This window comes from Molothrus ater, chromosome 2, assembly GCF_012460135.2.
Source record: "Molothrus ater isolate BHLD 08-10-18 breed brown headed cowbird chromosome 2, BPBGC_Mater_1.1, whole genome shotgun sequence".
NCBI classification, from domain to species: Eukaryota; Metazoa; Chordata; class Aves; order Passeriformes; family Icteridae; genus Molothrus; species Molothrus ater.
The window spans coordinates 101,836,539-101,857,759 of NC_050479.2; the positions used below are offsets into that span (position 1 = coordinate 101,836,539).

A 21,221-nucleotide genomic window follows, 5' to 3' on the forward strand; every position below is an offset into this window, starting at 1 on the left:
AGCACTGTATCAATGGAAATATTCTCAATTGCTTTGAAACAAGGTGGTGGTGTCATTTGTTTTATGTAAAACACCAAAGTATTTCAGAACACTTCATACCCTTTCCCTACTGCTATTAAGATGCAAAATGTAGTTGTCCCTCCCTGCCCCTGTAGTCCCCTTCCTGGAATTAGATCTGCCAACTCCTGACTTCATGTTGCACCACACCTATCTGCAATGGGTCCTGCAAGTTTTATTATGCTGAGGTTTTAATAAACAAATATATATGAGATCAAAGGCTGGAGCTCCTTTCCAATGGCAAGTTGAAAGATGGTCATAATTTGAAGCACCATCTAGAAACTGTTCCATTCTCTGCAAACCTGCCACTCATTCACAAAAGCTGCTAGGAGTAGCTAGAGGTTTAACAGGATGAGATGTTGGAAGTAAAAGTAATATTTCTTGGGTGTTAATTTCTTTTCTTTTCCCTTCCAGTGGGCGAGTTTGTGAGTGATGCCCTTCTGGTGCCAGACAAGTGCAAGTTCCTTCACCAGGAAAGAATGGATGTGTGTGAAACTCACCTGCATTGGCATACTGTTGCTAAAGAGGTACATTCATCTGTCTTAAAATTTCCTACCTTCCTTCTTTAAAGCTGTGTCACTCTTCTGAGGATGATTTAAAATATAGCAGCAACATGGAAAACAAAAAGCAATACTTTCAAATGTTTGAGTGAGGAGCATTTTGGGATTTTTTGTAAGGTAGGAAATGGGAGTCAGAGCACAACAGAGACCATGACTGAATATTTACCATTGACCTTTGAACATTGACCCTCTTTCATAGCATTATTTTTTTCTTCACAATCACTCACAAACTCACTGTGTTTTCTGCTTCCTCCACTTTCCTGTGTTAGCACTGGAACTAAATGCCTAGGATTTATCTTGAATCATTATCCTGGGTGGATATTATCCAGTCATTATCATGGATACTGGTATGCCAGATGCCCACAGAGATCAAACAGGCCTCAGGGAATGCACTATGTGAAATTCAGCAGAAAAGGGTAGGAGAGCTGATCAAACAAGGACCAGCCAAAGGCATTTTGCAGGCACAGAGATTTTACAATTTAACAATGCTTTACTGAAAATAGAAATAAACTTAGTGTTACAATTGCTAATGTGTTTTGGAGTTTTCCAAAACACAGAGAGATTTCCACAGAGAGATTTAGGAATAAAAACTGAGATGAATTTCCAGCATTTCTGATTGCTGGTTTTTTTGGAACCTCTTAGCTTGTACGTTATTCCACCTTCTGGAGATGAAATTTGAAATGGGATCAGCAGCTTTTCAAGTGTTCAGTTCTTGTTTGAATTATACTTTAATAAAACACGTAAGGCACCAGCCTTTCCACAAAGGAATTCTAGTTCATTTTGACTATTTGCAAACTTGAAATGGCAATGGCCTGGAAGGACATCATCACTCTGCAACACTGAACCATTTTCCTTTTTTCCTCTGTCACACATCACTATATCTTTAAGGTATGATTATGACCAGCTGACTGTTTTGCAAACAAAGCTAGGAGATACTGTACTGGCAGTGATGTCAGACCAGACACAGTGTGTTTCTACTGTAAGAGGTGTTTCAAATGTTTATTTACCTTGAGGCAAAGTTTTCAATAGCATAATGCATCAGGATTGGGATTAACACATCAAATAATTATTCTGTCATCATATTTTTTGTTTTTGAGGCAAAGCCTGTGAAGATTTTACACAGGAAGATGAGGAGTTCTCGTGTACGTAGGAGAAGACAAGCCTTTTGTTCTGAGAAAGACTGATAGGAGAGCTTGTTGCTTGCAGTGGACATGGGTAGGGAGCTGCTTACAGTAAAGTAGTGAATGCAAGTGTGATCTTTCTAAATTGTGTTTCAAATTTCAGAGATGATGCAGTTCACCAGCTTTGACTTCCCAAGGCAGTATGTAGTCCCTTCATATTTTCTCAAGGTCTGTGAGATTTTTTCCTCCGTGCTAATATTGTTGCTGGGGTTTTTTTCCCTCTTTTCTGCAGTCCTGTAGTGAGAAGAGCATGAATCTGCACGACTATGGCATGCTGCTGCCCTGTGGAATTGACAAGTTTCGTGGTGTGGAGTTTGTCTGCTGCTCCTTAGCAGAGGAAAGTGACAATCTTGATTCAGCTGATGCTGAAGATGATGATTCAGATGTCTGGTGGGGAGGTGCAGATGCAGACTATGCAGATGGAAGGTACAGTGACTTTGTACCGTTCAACTTGTTATTAAGATGCCAAAAATCTGTCTAAAGGACCTTGGCATAGAGGAGTCTTTGCACCTTATACAGGAACTTGCATTTACAGTGGCTGAAAGCATCGGTGTTCTACTCCTTTTATTTTTAGCTTTCTAGAGTAAAGGTTATTGTTAAAAGATACACTTTTAAGGCACACTTTTTAGTGCCTTTATAATTTCTTCTGTCAGAATTATTGCCATATTTATAACAAAAATGCCTAAATTCATATTTTTTGACAAATAAATGACAAATGGAGTATTCCTAAGATGCTTCACCTGCAGTCTGGGGTACTGCAGCAGCTATCAGCCAAAATAACCAGTGGAGTTCTTGAAATGCCTTCATTCATAATAGGCATTAGCTGTGTGTATATTATGTTATGTTATATTATATTATATTATATTATATGTTGTTATTGATATAAGAACATTTTTCTGCTGACAATTAGTTTCTAAACATTATCTAAAAGAAAATGTGCTTTATTATCTAGCCTTTGACAGATTTGTTAATTTGCTGCTGTTGAGAAGGAACCTGGAGGTGTCCTTTGCAAGGCAGTGATGGGTGAGAGGATACCATCCCTGTCCTTACCCTTCCCATGCCCTGTGCACATAGGTTAATTTTGAGCCAGACATGGGTTATAACTCTGTTGTAACACTCAGTGGTAACTGAGTGGTCTAATGCTGTTAAAGCCTTTTCATATCACTCTCCTGAGCATGTCAGACAGCAATTGGAAGAGCAGAGTACCACAAGTCATGTCCTTGCAACTGGATGTCAGCAACTTGCAAAGATGGCTTTCTTCATAAACTAAGATCAATGTTCAAATTCTGTTTGTGTTCCCCAGGCTTTCATCACTTTACACTGTGCTAGTACAGTGCTTCTACTTCTTTTTTGTATAAATAATGCACAAGATCTTACACTTGGGGCTGATTGCAAGTGGTTTCAAGAAATAACCAGAAAATAAATAGGGACCAAATTATGTGAATAATGCAGAAAGTTTATAGGTCTGAATTGTGTTATGTTTGGACTTGCTAATAATTTAGATGGAAACAATTCAAAGAACAGTGCGGAGATGAAGGACAGAGACTGAATTGCTGTAATTTGATGCAATTCTAGGTGTCATTAAGACCTAGAATAATGAGAACATATATAATGGTGGGCAACTAAATCTTTCCTGACAAAGCATTGGTAAGTGCTGTAAGGTAGAGTCCTTTGTGAATAATGGAATAAGTTTAAAATAAATACTTCCCAATGGTAATTTCCAATTTTCTGTCATAAACAGGAGTTAAGGGTCAGACTGTTTGGTGCAAAAGCCTACATCAAAGAACTTTGCATATTCCATATTGATATCTTTGGACTTTCTTCTGATTTGTAGTCCTAACAACTGTCAGTGTCACAATTTATAACCCTTTCAGTAGGATTTGTAAAGCTGCTTTTGGGCTTTTGCTGTGTCATTTCTGTATATTTAATTTAGATTTTGATTGGGTGTTTAAATGTTCTCATATCCTAAGAAATGAGTGCAGACTTTGTTCTCATGGAAATGTTTGGTTTTTTCATTATATAAAAATATATTCACACAAAAAAGATCTATCCATCTATCTTAAATATCTATTAAATATATAGGTAACATATTTATTATATTTATACACCTATATATAAAGTACATGTCTTATACATACAAGATCAAAGATGCCAAAATATTTTAAATAAAAGAGCTTACGGGGTATAGAGTACTTGTTCGTAAGACAAATATCTGCTGTATTTCTGTCTTCTTTGTGTTTTTCACTGAACATTTTAATTTACTATTGTAGTCAGTTTTCTTCCTCATAAGGCAGTTTAATATCTGAAGAGATGAGTTCAAGAATAATTTCATGAACTTTGTCTTCTCTAGGAATGGGAGCTGTAATTGCATTTCAATCCATTTCTGAAATTCCAAGCAAATACTGATTTTTTTTTTTACCCTCCCCTCCCTCAGAAGTGCTTGCAAAAGGAAAATGAAAGTGCCCTTCTATGGGGCACTTGTCCTTCATCTGCAGATGAAGAGCCAAGTAATTGGTAGTTCTTTTAGAATGACTCACCCATTTCTTGCTGCCTCTTAAGCCAAGTACATTTAAGCTGTGTGTATTGCAGCTAGAAATACTCTTGAATTTTAGTTATATATATGTATATATTTTTAAAAAATCTTACATGGCAGTATGTGATAATTAAAATATTTTGTGTGTGTATATTTATTCATATCTGAGCATATGTTTGTGTGGCTATCGATACATATATGCCTTAGTCTTAAACTGATTGTGAAGGAGAAAGGAAGTGTAAGGTAGGAGAACACTTTGCTAATGCTAAATTGCCAGTATTCTCTGCTATTAAAGCACATCTGTTTAAAGTGCTTACTCAAGTCTACATTTGTCACCTCACATGGGTTCCCAAGTCAAAGTGAAGGTGACATGTTTGAGTGGAGGTGACAAGCTGAAAAGCAGATGATTATATTCTTGTTTCTCAAAACTATGATAGAGCAGAATCCAGCAAATGTGGGTGATCTATTTTGAGATTTTATATCCCAAGCTATCAGATTAAAATTTTAAAATACTTGCATTTGTGGTTCTCAATGTGTAGGGGGAAGCACATTGCAGCCATTCAGTTAATAAATGCCCTTTTTCAGACTGTTGTGTTTTCACCTCCAACAGTTGTCCCTGAGGCACTGTATTTTTTTTTTTAATTTTTTTTTTGCTTTGTCAAGGCTGTTTTCTTCTCCACAGGGGGAAGAAAAGCTCAGCTGCATGTTGTAGCCACACTATTAGAGGGGATGTGGAGGTAGCTTGGGCTGCAGTGCCTCATAGTTGGGTGTCCTTCCCACCCAATATCTGACCACCACCTGGGTCTGGATGTAAAAGGATGTGACTTGTTGGCAGTACTTGGAGGAAGGTGGGAGGGTGCATTTTGGTGATATATGTACCCTTTTTATTCATGAGGCCAAGAGGCAGAATCCACATGTGCTTTTGAAATTGTCTTGTCATGCTCATCCTGAAATAGTTTTTAACTCTGACAAAGAGGTCACAAGCATTTTTAAGCAGTGGAGCTCCTTGTTGCTATCATCCCCTTTAATTAAAATTTACCTTGAAGTCTGCCTGAGGGACAGTAGGTGCTGCCTTTCAGTATAACTGCAGCCCTATCCCTGAATAGCTACAGCTCAGTCAAGTGACCTGCAAGCTCTGGCTGCTCTTGCAACTCAGCACAGCCTGGTGGCCCTCCTGCCTGTGTGTGGGAACTAGCTGGAAGACTTGGTGTCCTTGATGTCCAAAACTGAACGTCTTTAGGAGTGATGGCCAAGCTGGAAACTTCCAGGTTTTCTCTGTTGTCTTGGTTTGAAAGGCAGGTATCTGCTAAGGAAGGCAGGAGCCTCCCTTGAAATGGAAAATGTAAACCCCTTCTCTCTGAATTTTTGAAATTAAGGAGGCTCTCAGGAAAAGATATGAGAATAGGAATAGCAGGGTTTTTTTAGTATGTATAATAAAGCAAATAAACAACAATAACAACCACAGCATTAACAACAAACAGAACCAGAAACCCAGCAGCAGCCTTCTCAGCTGCAGTCACTTTGCTCTTTGGTGCAGTGATGGTCAGAGCTGGCAGGGGTGCTCCTGGCTCCCGGTGGGCAGGGCGGGTGCGGTGATTCCCCTGCGGCTGCTGTGGAAGAGAAGCTTTTGCTTCATCAACTCCCTGGGGCAGTTGATGCCGGTGCCTCAGCAGGACACTCGGAAGCAGCAAGCTGGGCCGGCAGGATGTCAGGCAGGGGGTGAGGGGCTACACACCAGCATCAAAGTCAGAGCAGTGCTGAAGAAGCAGCAGGGGTGTGGTGGTGGCAGCCAGGCTCCCAGCAGGGCAGGGAGAGGCGAGCTCAGGATCACAGGCACCTGAGCAGATGGTGATAGGTCCCTCTTTTAGTGAGGTAGGTGATAATAAGGTCTCAGTGGCTGCTCTCACAAGCAGAAGCTCACCCCACGGCAGAAGAACCAGCTCCAGGCTGGGCTCTGGTTGCAGCAGTGAATTTTTCAAGCAGCAGCTCCAACCATCCTCCTCTGAAGCCAAGAGCAAGAACTAGCAGTTGTCTTAGCCCCATCTTCTGTCTTTCAGAGAGAAACTCTCAGATAAGAGAAGTGCAATCGGATGCCTTCTCCTGAGTTTGGCCACTTCTTTTGTTTTGTTTTTTTTTTTTTTTTAAGTACTCTGTTGTGTTTCTTAGCAATTTATAGGAAAAAAATCTATACTTAAAAAGCAACAGAAGGAAAGAAACCTAACCCCCCAACATTATCCACCCCAAATTTTTTCCTGTACCAACATGGTACATTAAATTTAAACTTTTAAATTATATACACACGTGCACTACCTTAGTTGTATATGTATCTATAAGCAGATATGGATACAGGCACAGTGTCATGGGTAGTACCTTTTAAAATAAGGTCCTCTTAAGGTATGCATCGGGTCCCTCCATTCTTTTGCATCGCCCACCAGGTGCAACCTGGTCCATGAGCGAAGACAGCTCCACGGATGGGATTGTCCTTGCTGGAGGCAGAATTAACCCAAACAGTTGTTTTCAGTGTACTCCTTCTGTACCAGTGGAACTTTATCTCCATCTGTTGTTTGCAAGGGCTCAGATTGGGCAGGGCCTGCTTGGTTGTTGGAACTTGAGGTGTTCACTAACTATGTGGCCTTTGTTAAATTAATCTCCCAGTCCTTGAGGCTCCTCTTACTCAGTGCCTTCAAGGTGGTTTTAGTAAGTTCATTTCATTGTTCAACTTTCCCAGCCACTGGTGCATGATATGGAATAGGATACACCCACTTAATGCTATGTTCTCTAGGTGTTTATAAGGCTATTCTTGATGTAAGTCCTGTTGTCAGACTCAGTTCTCTCAGGGGTACTATGCTTCCAAAGGATTTGCTTTTTAAGGCCCAGGATGGTGCTCCAGACAGTGGCATGAGGCACAGGGTAGGTTTCCAACCCTCCAGCGGTGGTTTCTGCTGTTGTGAGCACACAGCGCTTCCTTTGGCAGTTTGAGGCAGTGTGATATAGTCAATCTGCAAGGCCTTCCTATACTTATATTTGGACCACTGCCCACCATACCACAGAGGTTTTACCTGCTCGGCCTGCTTGATCGCAGCACATGTCTTACAGTCATGGATAACCTAAGAAATATTGTCTATGGTTAGATCTTCACTCTCATGCCTACTTATTTCATTACATTTCTGTCCTGATGATCTGAGGCATCATGGGCCCATCGAGCTAGGAATAATTCTTTGTGTTGCAAATCTAAATCTATCTTTGACACCTTTATTTTCACAGCCTGGTCCGTCTGCTTGTCGTTTCAATATTCTTTATTAGCCCAACTCCTGGGGACACGGGCATCTACATGATAGACTTTCACAGGTGGCAGGTGAATGTGGCAAGTCTCTATCCAAGTGGCAATGTCTTTTTACTCATCAGCAGCCCAGATTGGTTTTCTTCTATGCTGCCAGTAGTGGCTTTTTTCCACCTTTCCAGCCAGCCCCACAGAGCATTGGCTACCACCCACAGATCAGTATAAAGGTAGAGCTTTGGCCACTTTCTTTAAGCAATGTCCAGGGCCAGCTGAATGGCTTTGAGTTCAGCAAGTTGACTTGATCCACCCTCTCCTTCAGTAGCTTCTTCAGCGTGTCGTGTGGGGCTCCATATGGCTGCTCTTCACTTCTGGTTCATCCCTAGGATGCAACAGGAACTGTCAGGGAAAAGAGTTTTTCTTCTGCTGGTAGTTGGTTGTACAGTAGTTGGTAGAGCTTTTTCAGCATGCATCATTTGTTTCTGCTCTTCTTTATCAGTAAGACCAACATTTTCACCTTCCAGCCAGTGTGTAATTATTTCCAAAACCCCAGGGCGATTTGGGTTTTTAATATGGGAGTGCTGAGTTATAAGAGCAATACATTTGCTCCATGTGGCATTGGTGGCATGGTGGGTAGAGGGCACCTTTCCTTTAAACATCCACCTCAGCACTGGTAGTTGGGATCCCAGGAGGAGTTGTGCTTCTGTGCCAGTCACCTCTGAGGCAGCCTGGACTCCTTCATAGGCAGCCAAGATTTCCTTCTCTGTGGGAGTGTCATTGGCTTCAGACCCTCTGTACCTTCAGCTCCAGAATCCCAGTGGTCGGCCTCGAGTCTCCCCAGGCACCTGCTGCCAAAGGCTCCAGGACCAGCCATGGTTCCCAGCTGCAGAGTAAAGCACGTTCCTCACCTCTGGTCCTGTCCTGACTGGGCCAAGGGCAGCCGCATGAACGATCTCCTGCTTGATCTTGGTGAAGGCTTGTTGCTGCTCAGGGCCCCAGTGGAAATCATTCCTCTTGTGGGTAACCAGGTTGAGAGGGCTCACGATTTGGCCATACGCAGGAATGTGCATTCCCGAAAAACCTATGGTGCCTAGGAAAGCTTGTGTTTCCTTCTTGCTCGTTGGTGGAGACATTGTGGTGATCCTGTTGATAACTTCAGTGGGAATCTGATGCCATCCATCTTGCCACTTTACTCCCAGGAACTGGATCTTTCAGGCAGGTCCCCTGACTTTGCTCTTCTTGTTGGTAAAGCTGGCTTCCAGCAGAATCTGGATGATCCTCTCTCCTTTCTCAAATACTTCCATTGCCGTATTCCTCCACACAATGATATCATTGCAGATGAATGATACAGTGGAGATGGTGAAATTTCCAAGCCAGTTTTTAGAAATCAAGAAAAATTTCAAGAGGAACCAAGTGGGTTTGTGGCCATTTTTAACTTTTTCTCCTGTGTAAATGGAAACAAGTCATCTTTCATGTAGACTCTTCTGCAAGGTGGCTTTAAACACATCTATTCATAAAACATACCTGGATTTCCCCCAGGAGAATGCTGCAGTATTATTTGAAGTCTCTCTTGTGTTTCTGGAGGCCAGGTATTTTGGGGAGAAGGGAACAGGGAAATCATTTTTGTTTTTATAGAGGCTTAACTCCTAGTAGAGTCAGGTTTGTGGCATATGAAAACTTTATCAGCATGTTTTAACTTCTTAATGCCCTGTTAAAAAGGAATCATACTGTCTTCTGTTTTGCCAAGGTCGCTTTCAAAGTTGTAGTAGGCAACATAATATAAAATGAAATATTAAAGGCTTGGTCTCTGAAATGAGTTGGAGAAGTTGTTAACTTCACCTAGAAGGCTGTTCAACCATATGTGATGCCATGAGAAAGATTCACACCCACTTGTGCTCGAAGTTGACAGAAAGTCACTACGTATTTACATATTTAAAGATCATTTATTCATTAGTAGTAAATTTCAAGTAGAAGATCAGAAACAAACCTGAAACCTTGTGACAACAGAGCGTTAAGTTCAAGAAATATTTTGAAGGCAACAGTAGCAGTAGCTGAACATATGTTTTTTGACCTGTTGTCTGTATCACTCAGAACAGAACTAAAAATTATCCCAGAAGATTCTTGACGTTTAATCCACCAAATGCATTGACTAGTCAACTTCAGTATTTCCTCCTGTTGTCCTGTGGAAGTGTCCTTTCCTTTCACATAGCACTTGTAACAGCAGAAGGAGAAACTCTGCAGTCAGTAATTCGAGGTCAGTTCAACACTTGGTAGCCCTCTATGAAAGGCATGCAGGGAACCTCTAGATAAGCTGTCTCCTGAGAGAGGCAGAAAAGTTCCTGAGGAACTAGGAACTTTCTTGCTTCTTTCACATCAACTGAGTGCATTTTGTGCAAAGTTGATCTTTCAAAATAAAATTTGGTTGATGGTATAATGGAGTGAGCATGTTTACAGTATTATTCAGCTATCAAAATATGGGAGGCTAATGTTGGCCTTTTTTTTTTTTTCTTCAGACATTTCTTAAGTATTTCTTACTTTTTGGGACATTCCAGAGCCCCAGGTTTTTTCTTTTCTATTTAAAGGGAAGGGAGGGAGATTAAGAAACAGGTAACTGTTTTCCTTACAGAGATTTCAAATAAAATGTTCTCTCATATGACCTTGAAGTAATTTTGTTGCTGACACATGTGATAATTTTTTAAATTTAGCGATGATAAGGCAGTAGAAGAACAAGCAGAGGAAGATGAGGAGCTAACTGTTGTGGAAGATGAAGATGCTGATGACGACGACGATGATGGCGATGAAATTGAAGAGACAGGAGAAGAGTATGAGGAGGCAACTGAAAGAACTACCAGTATTGCAACCACTACCACCACAACTACAGAGTCTGTGGAAGAGGTTGTCAGAGGTAAGTTCATCAGGCTTGGGGCTGCTTTGCATATTTGCACCTTACAACAAAAAAATGTTCCAAACAGCAAAATACCCAAAGCTGCAGTGTTGTTGTGCTTTTTGGCTCCTGTAATTTACGTGTTTAATCCCCTCACCTTTCCCTTTCCCATTACAAATTTTCTGTGGGGTTAGTTCTGCCACAACCCTTTGGATTTTCTGACCTCCAGTCCTCCTGGTGCGTGGATGCTATAGGGACATCTGTCCTTGAATTGTGTTTGTTGTGTGTGTTGTTCACAACATTTCTTGTTCAGAAACAGAAGAGTTGATTTTATTTTAAAGTAGCATTAAATAAAATTCAACTGTCCTATGTAGCAAATAGGACAGGAAAGTGTGTATGATTTATCGTGCACATGAGTTTCAGAAGGATATGAAGTATCAGCTCCAAGCAGGAGGTATCATGAGCTGGTTTGGTCCCTCATATTAACAGCAGTGATGAGTCATTTTGTGTGATTCTGTTAGATACTTGTTTGTTATGTTTCTCCATGAATTAGTAATTCAGTAAAGTTAGACAAATTTAAAATAACTATGCAGAAAAATGAACCTAAACTAATGAGTTTTAATGTGTGGGGAAGAAAGAAATAGGAAAAAATAGAGTACATGGAGTAAGAGCTCTTCTTTTCTAAAATTTAATTTTTGTTATATGTTTTAGTTCTTAACAGAGGCATTTTAAAATCTTATCAGAGACATTTTAAAATTTGAATTTTACACTAGTTCATGGTCAGCATAGCAACATAGTTTTTTAAAATGCCTCATTTCTCCTACAATGCATATTGGAATTAATTATCCTTATTTTTCTATTTTAATAATACAGTTCAGTGTGGTGTAAATCTAAGTAAAATAGATCCCAATTCTTCTACAATGCTTACATCTTTGCTGATAAATGCTGCAGATGGTATTAAAAATGGGATTAAAGACTACATTTGAAAAGAAAGGAGTTGTGAAATGCAGGAGGCAGAGGGAAAATGATAGAAATTGGGGCTATTGTGAAATGAGGGAGAAAATATCTGGCCTGTCTCCCCATGCTTCCCTATCCCCTGCCTCTGGGTATTCTTAAGACTCCAGTGGATTGGAGTCCCACATTTTGCATGTGGCAGTGGCCCTTCCTCTTGAGCCTTGGTTCCAGTGTTTGTCAGAGGAGAGTGTGCTGGCTGCAGTTTATCACACCAGGCTACAGAAGCATGCCCAGGGGATGCTTTGGGAAAAGCAGAGTTACTTGCTTATATTTCTCTGTTCAGTCTACATGGAGCACTAAAGCTTTGCTAAAATCACCAGCAAATGTTTCTTTCTAAGGCTGGCAACTTAGTCTTGTGTGTTTCTGTCTTATATAGCTATTGAGTGTTTTGCTCAGTTGTTGGAGAACCCTTTCAGTGAGGAGGGGGGTAGGAGGAGTTTATATCTTTAAACCAATTAAACATATTTCCATATGTGAGCTTTTACCCCCTGGGGATAAAATGCCATGTTCTCACTGGTAAATGAATATTGAAAGGGAAAGAAAAAAGAAAAAGTACACTTAACTTTAATGAGATTTTGGATGAGTGGAAATGAGGACAAATTTGGTAGAAATGTTTCTTTACTGAGGGTGATGTTTCAAAGAAGTTAAGATTTATAGCTTTCAGGAAAGTAGCATACAATCACCTGAATATAAAACATAACATATAAAAGATGAGGTAAACTATTGAAGCAACCTTTCAGAAGCCCTTTAGAAATGTATATATTTGCTGATCATGAAATGATCACATGTTGTTTTTCCCAAGTCTAATATTTCCCACCTTGTGTGACTGTGAGGAAAATATGCATTGGTTCAAGTGTGATGAGGACAATCTGTTACCAATACAAGTTTTCAGCACAGTTCTGCCAGAAGCCTTTGGGCTTCCTGACCTTCAGCCTTGCTGGGGCACACATGGTGTAGGGACTGTCCTGGAGAGTGAGTGCTATCTGACAGAGCTGCACTATGCAAAGTGCTTGCTTATTTATTCAAGTAGAAGTGTCCAAATGACATAGCCTTGAGTCTTGCTTTTGTTTCCCTTCCTACACACAAGAGAAAGCTTCCTACAGGGTCCCTGTCCTCCTGGTGCAGGCAGCAGATCCAGCATAGGAACTTGTGTGGTGAGCCATCTTGCTGATGCAAGTGTCATTGTAAATGGCAGTGTCATTGTAAATGAAAGAGGCAGAGGGACCTTGTTGAGAACTTACGTATTAAAAAGTGGTCTTCACTATGGAGATACCCTGAAAGCCTCTCTAAAAGGATTGAAGTGTCAGAGCTTCATTGATGTCGACTGAGCTCTGTTCCAGGCTGCCTTGCCCAAGCACTAGCTATAAAACATCCTAGGATGTTCTTCACAGCCCTTTACACCCAGTTTTATGAAGCTGTAACTAATATTATGTCTTTAGCTTTAAAGAACACAGTTTTAAGAGGAGCTGCTTTTCAAATGGACAACTGTTGTAAAGCCATAATTTAGGATCTAATTGTGGGCTGGTACTGAGCCCTTTCTCTTCCAAATCAGTGGAATGGCTGCCATCAGCCATAAATAATTAAAAAGCGTAAATGCAGTTTTATACTTTAAAGATACTTGAGCTATTGTAGAATCAATTTTTCAGGCAGTTTTATTTCTGTGCATATTTTAATGAATTGTGACCAAAATAGTAATAATAGAACCACTTACAAACTTATTTTCAGTGAAAAGGAAATTAATCTTTCCTAGAGAATGAAAAAGGTCCGTTGGCAGGAGGATAGTATTTTCATTCTGCAGCAACCACATTTCTATGTGTTTATTCAAAAATGTTAATAAACTTTCCATAGGGCAGTATTTGCCACTATTCACTTTCCTACCTTTTGTGAGAGATGATCTTTAATCTGAATTCATATGGTGTATAGCAGCAGACCCAGTTTAAACTTTTGGGTAGGCTCTTGCTGGGCTTCAGATGTTAAATCCAGATGATTGTGGGTCTGAGATTACAGAGATTCAGATGGTGAAATTAGTGTGAAATACACATTTTTCACCTCTGGTCATGGGGAGATGTTGGCATTGAATTTGTGATGAAGAAAATATGGCTCATTTATGAAGCCCTGCTCTTGATTTTTGTCTCTATGTGGAGCAAGGAAAGTGACTCTGATGGCCCGGATTTAGGTAAGGGAGTGGTTTAATGTCTGCAGTCATTGCCATGGTGTTATGGGTGTCGCAGAGCTGCTCCCGAGGATGCAGGTTCCTGGAGATTTTTCCAGCATGTGGTGGAGGCAAGCAGGAGCACTGCTTCCCCCCATCATGTGCAGTTGTTTGGGTGTTTGTTTCTGCTGTCCTTCTGCACAGGACAGCAGAAGGACACTGGAGGTGACAAGAAAAATCAGTCTTGGCATACATCAATCTCTCTTGGCATACAACGAAGAATAAGCAGTTTTGGCTTAGTGCTTCCCATCAGAATCACAGAATCACGAGGTTGGAAGAGACCTTCTAGATCATCGAGTCCAACCCATGCCCTAACACCACCTCAACTAAACCATGGCACCGAGTGCCACATCCAGTCTTTTTTTAAACCCATCCAGGGATGGTGACTCCACCACCTCCCCAGGCAGGTCATTCCAGTACTTTATCACTCTTCCCATAAAAAACTTTCTCCTAATATCCAGCCTAAATTTCCCTTAGCTCATCTAAAGACTGTGTCCTCTCATTCTGTCAGTTGTTGCCTGGCAAAAGAGACCAACCCCCACCGGGCTGCAGCCACCTTTCAGGAAGTTGTAGAGAGTGATAAGGTCACCTCTGAGTCTCCTTTTCTCCAGGCTGAACACCCCCAGCTCCCTCAGTCCCTCCTCACAGGGTTTGTGTTCCCAGCCCCTCACCAGCCTCGTTGCCTCCTCTGGATGCGCTCAAGCATCTCAAGGTCCTTCCCAAACTGAGGGGCCAGAACTGGACACAGCACTCAGGGTGTGGCCCCACCAGTGCCCAGTCCAGGGGAAGGATGACCTCCCTGCTCCTGCTGGCCACACTGTTCCTGACACTGGCCAGGAGCCATTGGCCTTCTTGGCCAGCAGGGCACACTGCTGGCTCATGTTCATGTCAGCCAGTACCCCCAGGTCCCTTTCTGCCTGGGCACTGTCCAGCCACTCTGTCCCCAGCCTGTAATGCTGCAGGGGGTTATTGTGGCCAAAATGCAGGACTTGGCACTTGGACTTAGTAAACTTCATCTTATTGGACTCTCCCCGTCCATCCAACCGATCCAGGTCTCTCTGCAGAGCCCTCCTTCCTTCCAACAGATCGACACACTCTCCCACCTTAGTGTCATCAGCACATTTACTAATGAAAGACACAATCCCCTCGTCATCAATAAAGATATTGAACAGAGCTGGTCCCAGCACAGAGCCCTGAGGGACACCCCTGCTGGCTGCCCCCAGCTGGATGTGGCACCGTTCACCAGCACTCTCTGGGCCGGGCCATCCAGCCAGTTCCTAACCCAGCACAGAGTGCTCCTGTCCAAGCCCTGGGCTGCCATCTTTTCCAGGAGTGTGCTGTGGGAGACAGCATCAAAGGCCTGTCATCATAGTCAGTCAGATCCCTTTATAGGAGAGCAGCAAGGTCAGCCCAGCAGCCTGGATCAAAACATGTGCAGCTTCTCTGCACACCTGCCAACAGACGTGGGGGAATCAGCAGCATAAGCCTCACCTGCATCCTCCAGCAGTGTAATATTGCCCTTTATGAGTTGGTTTCGCTTTCTCTAGTTCAGCTGGATTTCTTTAGGTAGTTAGGAAACAATCTAAGCAGTGCTGCTTTGTGTGACATTTTGACTGTATTTACTGTCTGGAGTTACAAGTGAGAGACCATATGTCAGTTTCCTAGCAAGAGGAAAGTGGCCTGATGTTGGTATGGTAGGTCTTAGTGTCATTGATCCATCATGAGTGGTTTTCTGCTGAAGATTTTTAACTGAAAGACTTAAAATCCATTCAGTGACTCCTCCTATATATTGTAAATCAAGAGAGATTAACCCTGATTGCCAGACCTGTCAGCTGGGAATTTGGTGACAATATTAGTAGTGTATGCTACATTAACTGGGTTGTTTTTTTCTTTCCACACTCCATAGGTTTGCCCCACTTTTATAGTATCATAGAATGGCCTGGTTTAGAAAGAACCTTAAATATTTGGAATCCAGTTCCAACCCACTGCCATGGGCAGAGATGCCTCACTCTAGACCAGGTTGCTCCAAGGCTTGCCCATCCTGCCCTTGAACACTGAGGGATGGGGCATCCACGGCTTACCAGAGCAACTTTTCATCTTCGAAAAGTTATCATCTTTGTAGTGCAGTAGTGGTTTCCTGCTCTTCTTCCTTGCCTTCAAGGCTATGCAGTGTGCTTTATTTGGAGAGGGATGATGTGTGATGGTATTTCATGTCAAGAAAACATGATTGGTTGCTGTATAAATAGTACACATTCATATAAATCCACTGGGGTTTTTTGCTATGAGATCTTCATTCAGAATGATCATCTAATGTAATTTAGGAATGAGAGCTGATAAAATTAACTTAATGGATTTGCATTTTATTGCTTTTAATTAGACATTTTAATTTAAAGAACAGCTATTCTCCCATAATATAATACCTTATTATATGTTGTAATTGGAGGAAATATTTTTTGTAATCTGTTGATCTTGTTGATCAGGATCAATACAGTACTACCTTTTTGGGTCGAGGGCAAAAGTACTGAAATACTAAATACACTAATAGTGTTATTTTATGTAAATTGGAAGATGGAGAGTAGTTTCATTTGAAATATATCCTGCCAGAAAAAATTACCAAGAATCTGTTTCCCTAGAGAAGATGTCATATTATTATACTGAAGCAGTAATTAATTGCAATTTTTTTTTCTGAAGATTTTGCTGTGTAAAAAGACTGGAATGCACTTCCAAGCTAATCCTAATACCCACTGGCATGCCATGTTAGCAGAATTGTGATGTTATGTGGAAAGATTACCTTTTCTAAAACACATAAATTCATTAAACTGTATTAGCCTAGATTTAAAGTCAGGCTGGGTTTTTTGTTTGCTTTCTGGCCATCAGTGGTAACTTTATGGCACTTTAGTTCCAAATATAGTTCTGTTGTGCACAAGAAATAAAAAATATATTTTCACATATTTGTTCCGCTTCAGAACTATAAGGCTTTGTATTCTAGCCAAGTATACCATTAATTTTTTTAATATTCTAAATATGCCCTTGCAGTAGCTTAAGAATAAACATTATAGAGAGAATTTCATCTTGATTACACAGGATGGAAATTACAATTAAGGGTATTTAACAGCTTTAGAGGAACTGTCCTCAGTATTGCATTGAGAAGTCATAATTTGGCTTTTTTAACTTCTCTCTGTAAAAAAGCATTTTAGCAATTGTGTGGCTTGTGCACCAACTTTAGGCCCAGTGCATGTGCCAGCTTCACAGCTGTCTTCTCCTAATTCCAAAAGCCTCTTCTGAAATTAGCTCTTGTCTTTGAATACGCAAATTAAAATTTGGTTGCCTCTTCCAACCATATATTCAGAATGAGGAAGTTTTGTTTCAGTGAAATTATCTTCACATATTCCCTTTTGATTGATTCATTGAGTAAAAACAATTGTGCCTTTTTAGAACACAAAGAGTACAACTGAAAGGAAAACTGTGCATTTGCTCTTGCCTAGTTTTTCTCAGCTAGTTTGAAAAACAAAGACTAATATAGCGACATATATATTAATATCCTCAAACTATAGCTCAATTCCTGAAGATATGAGAGCCAAAATTACTCCAATTGTGATGTTTTATATACTAATGCCTGAAGAAGGGGAGCATATACCTCATCATATACATTTCAGAGGTTTACTTTTTTTGGCCTCTCTTGGATTTATCGGTTACTTACTCTGTTCTTTAGCGAGATATAAGTGGTAAAATAAAAGATTTGGTCCCATACACTTAAACAACTGTTTGAGGTCCTCATTTAAGAGGTGTTCAGGACACAGTTTGAATGGACAGCAAACACACACCAGTGCTAATGGGCTCGTTCAGACCCTCAGTATGATTTTGTTGTGTGTATTTGATTATATCAGCTTCAAACTTGCAGGGCTGGTAGTACAGAAAAGCTCATCAATACAATATATTTTCCATTACCATGGTTATATTTATCAAGACCTTGCAGTATTTATAAGTCAGCATGATGGTACCCTTCTTCTGTAGCATTAAGGTAAATAGGTTTCTCAGAGGTGTAAACTTGACATGGGAAACCAACTTCCAAGACAGGTCAGAGTTAGTAATCTAACTCCTCCTCTTGGTCCCTTTTTTCTCAGATCTCTTCAAAATTAATTTCTGATTTAAGATTTGGGGCTGACTGCCAGTATTAAATGAGCTTAGTTCTCATGATGATGTAAATATATTCAAATCCTGAAAAAATATTGAATAAACTTGATATTTACAGTAATAGAAATATGTAAATGTAGCTTTAATTATTCTCCCTGTTAGAAATCCATGTTTTATTTCCAATTTCTCAATTGAAAATGTTGTTAAGAATTTAAGTCCCATAAGGGAAAAAAAAAGCATGGAGTTAGATTTTGAAATACAGAAATTATAGTTTCACTTTGATTTGAAATTGGTTTTCTTCAAGTAGCAGTAGAAATAAATGGTAATGAAAATTTTAAATTGACATTCAGAACCATATTTTATCTTTCCCTCTGTAAAAAGTAATAATCAAAAATATCTAAGATGTTTGCACATAAATTCTAATGAGCTCTACTTACAGCATTTTGGTAAATGAGTGCTTATGGAAGTACTTTGTACAAAGTCAGTATAAATCAATGTCCACATACTTAAAGACTGTATTTCCTAGGGTGCTGAAGTCTGTGCTTTTCAAAGAAAAAATAAGACAGTCTGCGCCAATGTTTAATGTAACTGGTTCGTTGTCAGTATTCAACTATTTAATTTAAAAGCAAATCAACAAGCTTTGCCATAGCCCTGTCCTTCAGGGAGTGGTGCTTGCTTGGTTAGAAACAACTGGGTTTGCCCTGACATGCTGGAATAAGTACAAGAAGCTTGGAATGGGGAAAGTTGACTTACATTGTCCTGATTATCTCGAAAGTAATTTCTTGTGTCTAAGGTTTTGGAGAACAGAGATATTGACATCTGTGGTTTAGAACACAGGATGACAGAAATTTGACTATTGGAGTAGAATGGTTTGAAAACTCTCTAAAAGAACTGTTCATGAACCTGAGTTGTTGCAAAGGCTTGTCCTCTTTAATTGTATCCAATTTCTTGAAGCTAAAGGCAAAAGTTTGTCTTTGGAGGGGGAAGCATTGCATTAGTAAGCAGATGGGACTCAGTTTCTTTATGCAGAAAAGCCTATTCTTTATTCACATAACTCATTTTTATACAGTTTTCACAGACCTCATGTTTTACTCCAATTGGCTAGTAGTCTTCTTGCCACTCAGTTCATTGGTTAGTAACTGGCATTCTGCCTATCAAATCTCCCTGATTTTGGACTGTTTACATATCTTCTTATCTGATTCTCAGGGGACAGATTTCTTGTTTATTGCAGGTGCAATTTTTTTTTTTCTATAAGTATAGGTTTTTATGTGAACGGATTCTTATTCTTAAGATTTCTTCACATGGGAACTCAGCTAGCTGCACTTAGAAGAAGTAACAGGCCAGCTGGTAATTCAGCAGAGCAAGGCCTGATTCCATAAGGCCTTTCTTTTATAATACCTCTACCTGTATGTAACAGGAAGAGTGAGTAAGTTCCTTAAACAAAGCAAAGCTCATTGTTGATGTTGTACTGCATACAAATTATTGGTGGTATCAAGTAAAACTGAATTGCATGTTTGCAAAAAGTAACTCATCTTTGCCTCAGTTTTCAGCAACAGAATTAAAATATGAAGAAAAGACAGCTTTTAATTTTTTGATGAATCATTTAGCTAAACCCACCCACTACAGCAGTGCATGCTGCCTACCTGCTCCTAATATCTGCTAAAATACCATAGTTCACCTCCTGTAGACATTAATTGCTATACTGGGCAGCAGCACAAGGAAGGGGAAGCGGTGTTTGGATTAATAGCCCAAGAAAACCTGTTAAATTTCTCATCTCAGCACTTCATTTCCCTATCTTCTCAGCTGAGGTGTTGCAGCTGAGAACCAAATGCAGTGGCTTTTTCTTGTAAGGACAAGTGATGGATATAGGGGGGCACAGGAGGAGTATCTGGCCCACAAACAGGAGTGATGGGACCATTGCCCAGTAATAGAAGCTGGTTTAAAAATGTACCTTTGCCCCAAAGCAGGGGCGAAGGAATGCTACTCTGAGCTCTACAGAAAATGGCAGACAGGCACGGTAACATCGGGAGAGGGATGAATGACCGCAGTGACACGTTTCCTAGACTGAACTGGCACCACACTTCCCTCAAAAAGAGCAGTCATGAAACAGTAAACCAGAGCACTTCCCCCTCTCTTGTTTATTCTCCATTTAGGTTATAAACATTAGAAGGCAATAGAACATTTCTCTCTGTGGGGACCTAAGTACCATGCAGGTCTCACCAAGGGCCGTAGGGTTGGCAGTGCAGGCTGGAGGGAAGGATGTCCCTCCCCTGATGGGAGGCGACGGGTCAGGCAGGGGGCCTGTCAACCTGCACAACAGTGGGCTTCAAAGCTTCTGGCTTGCTCTTTTCCATATGTTATCTCTGGTTTACTGAGCCCTTGTTCAAGTGCATCTTTGTATGTATAAGTGACTTAGTTCACCAATGAGACAATTCCAGTTTCCAATCTGATGGGCAATTACCTTTGCTTTTGCACATTCAAATCTCTGTTGCTATTTCTGTGGGAGAGGTACCCATAGGAAATTTCAGATTAAATCTGTAAGCAGCTTCCAACCAGAAAACAGTGCAAAACCAATCAATCTGTATAGCAAAACAAATATTTTGAGGGAAACGTAGAAGGGGCTTACTGTGTGGCTACAGGCTAGCCCACAATCAGCATTAAATAAGAAAGGCTGAATTGTTGAGACCTTTGTATTTTCAGAAATTACTTTTCCTGTCAGTAAAAATTCTCTTGATTATACATGCCTGTTTTATATCAGAAGTCGCTATTAATTTTTAGTTTACATGTGACAGCTTTTCCAAGACTGTGCAAAGCTATCTTTTTGTCAAAATTTGACTGTATAATTAGGTGGCGTGGCTGGATTTGGTTTTAAAATAAATCAAGAGAACTACTTGTATACTAAAAATTATCTATAATTAATCATATGGTAATATACAATTAATTGTAGTTCATGTGCCGTGCAATTAATGATACTTATTTTGTTTTTTCTTCAAGTAAAAACTCAGTATTCTTTTCCCCCTAATGTCTTCGTACAGAAGTGCAGCATTTTTAGCACATCCTTGATGGTTGCACATTCTTGGATCTGTTTCTTTCACACTAAATGTATGCTTCCTGAAATTGATTCTTGACATTATTTATAGTTAGAATACGTGGATAAGTTAAATGCATGTAAAATTGTACCTGTATTGTATATGTAAGGAAATGTAGGTTGTTTTGCTAGTGACAATTGGACAATAAAAACCTGTTTGTAAGCAGTGGTGCTTCTGAGGATAGTGAGTTGATGGATCAGGAGAGACACTTGAAAAGCAGGATTCTTTGCAGCCAGCATTTTGAGAGGTGATGAACATGCAGGGGATTTTCAGTGCTAGT

General features: G+C 40.3%; 1 protein-coding gene across 4 annotated transcripts in view; it reads left to right on the top strand.

Moving 5' to 3' along the window:
* Window positions 1-21,221, top strand: part of APP (amyloid beta precursor protein) — a 208,467-nt gene that overhangs the window by 114,129 nt on the left and 73,117 nt on the right. For all 4 annotated transcript variants that reach the window (XM_036378886.2, XM_036378877.2, XM_036378904.2 and 1 more), the window contains exons 4-6: window positions 472-584; window positions 2,031-2,224; window positions 10,314-10,513. In XM_036378886.2, coding sequence (XP_036234779.1) covers window positions 472-584; window positions 2,031-2,224; window positions 10,314-10,513 — 507 coding nt within the window. The remainder of the gene's footprint in view (window positions 1-471; window positions 585-2,030; window positions 2,225-10,313; window positions 10,514-21,221) is intronic.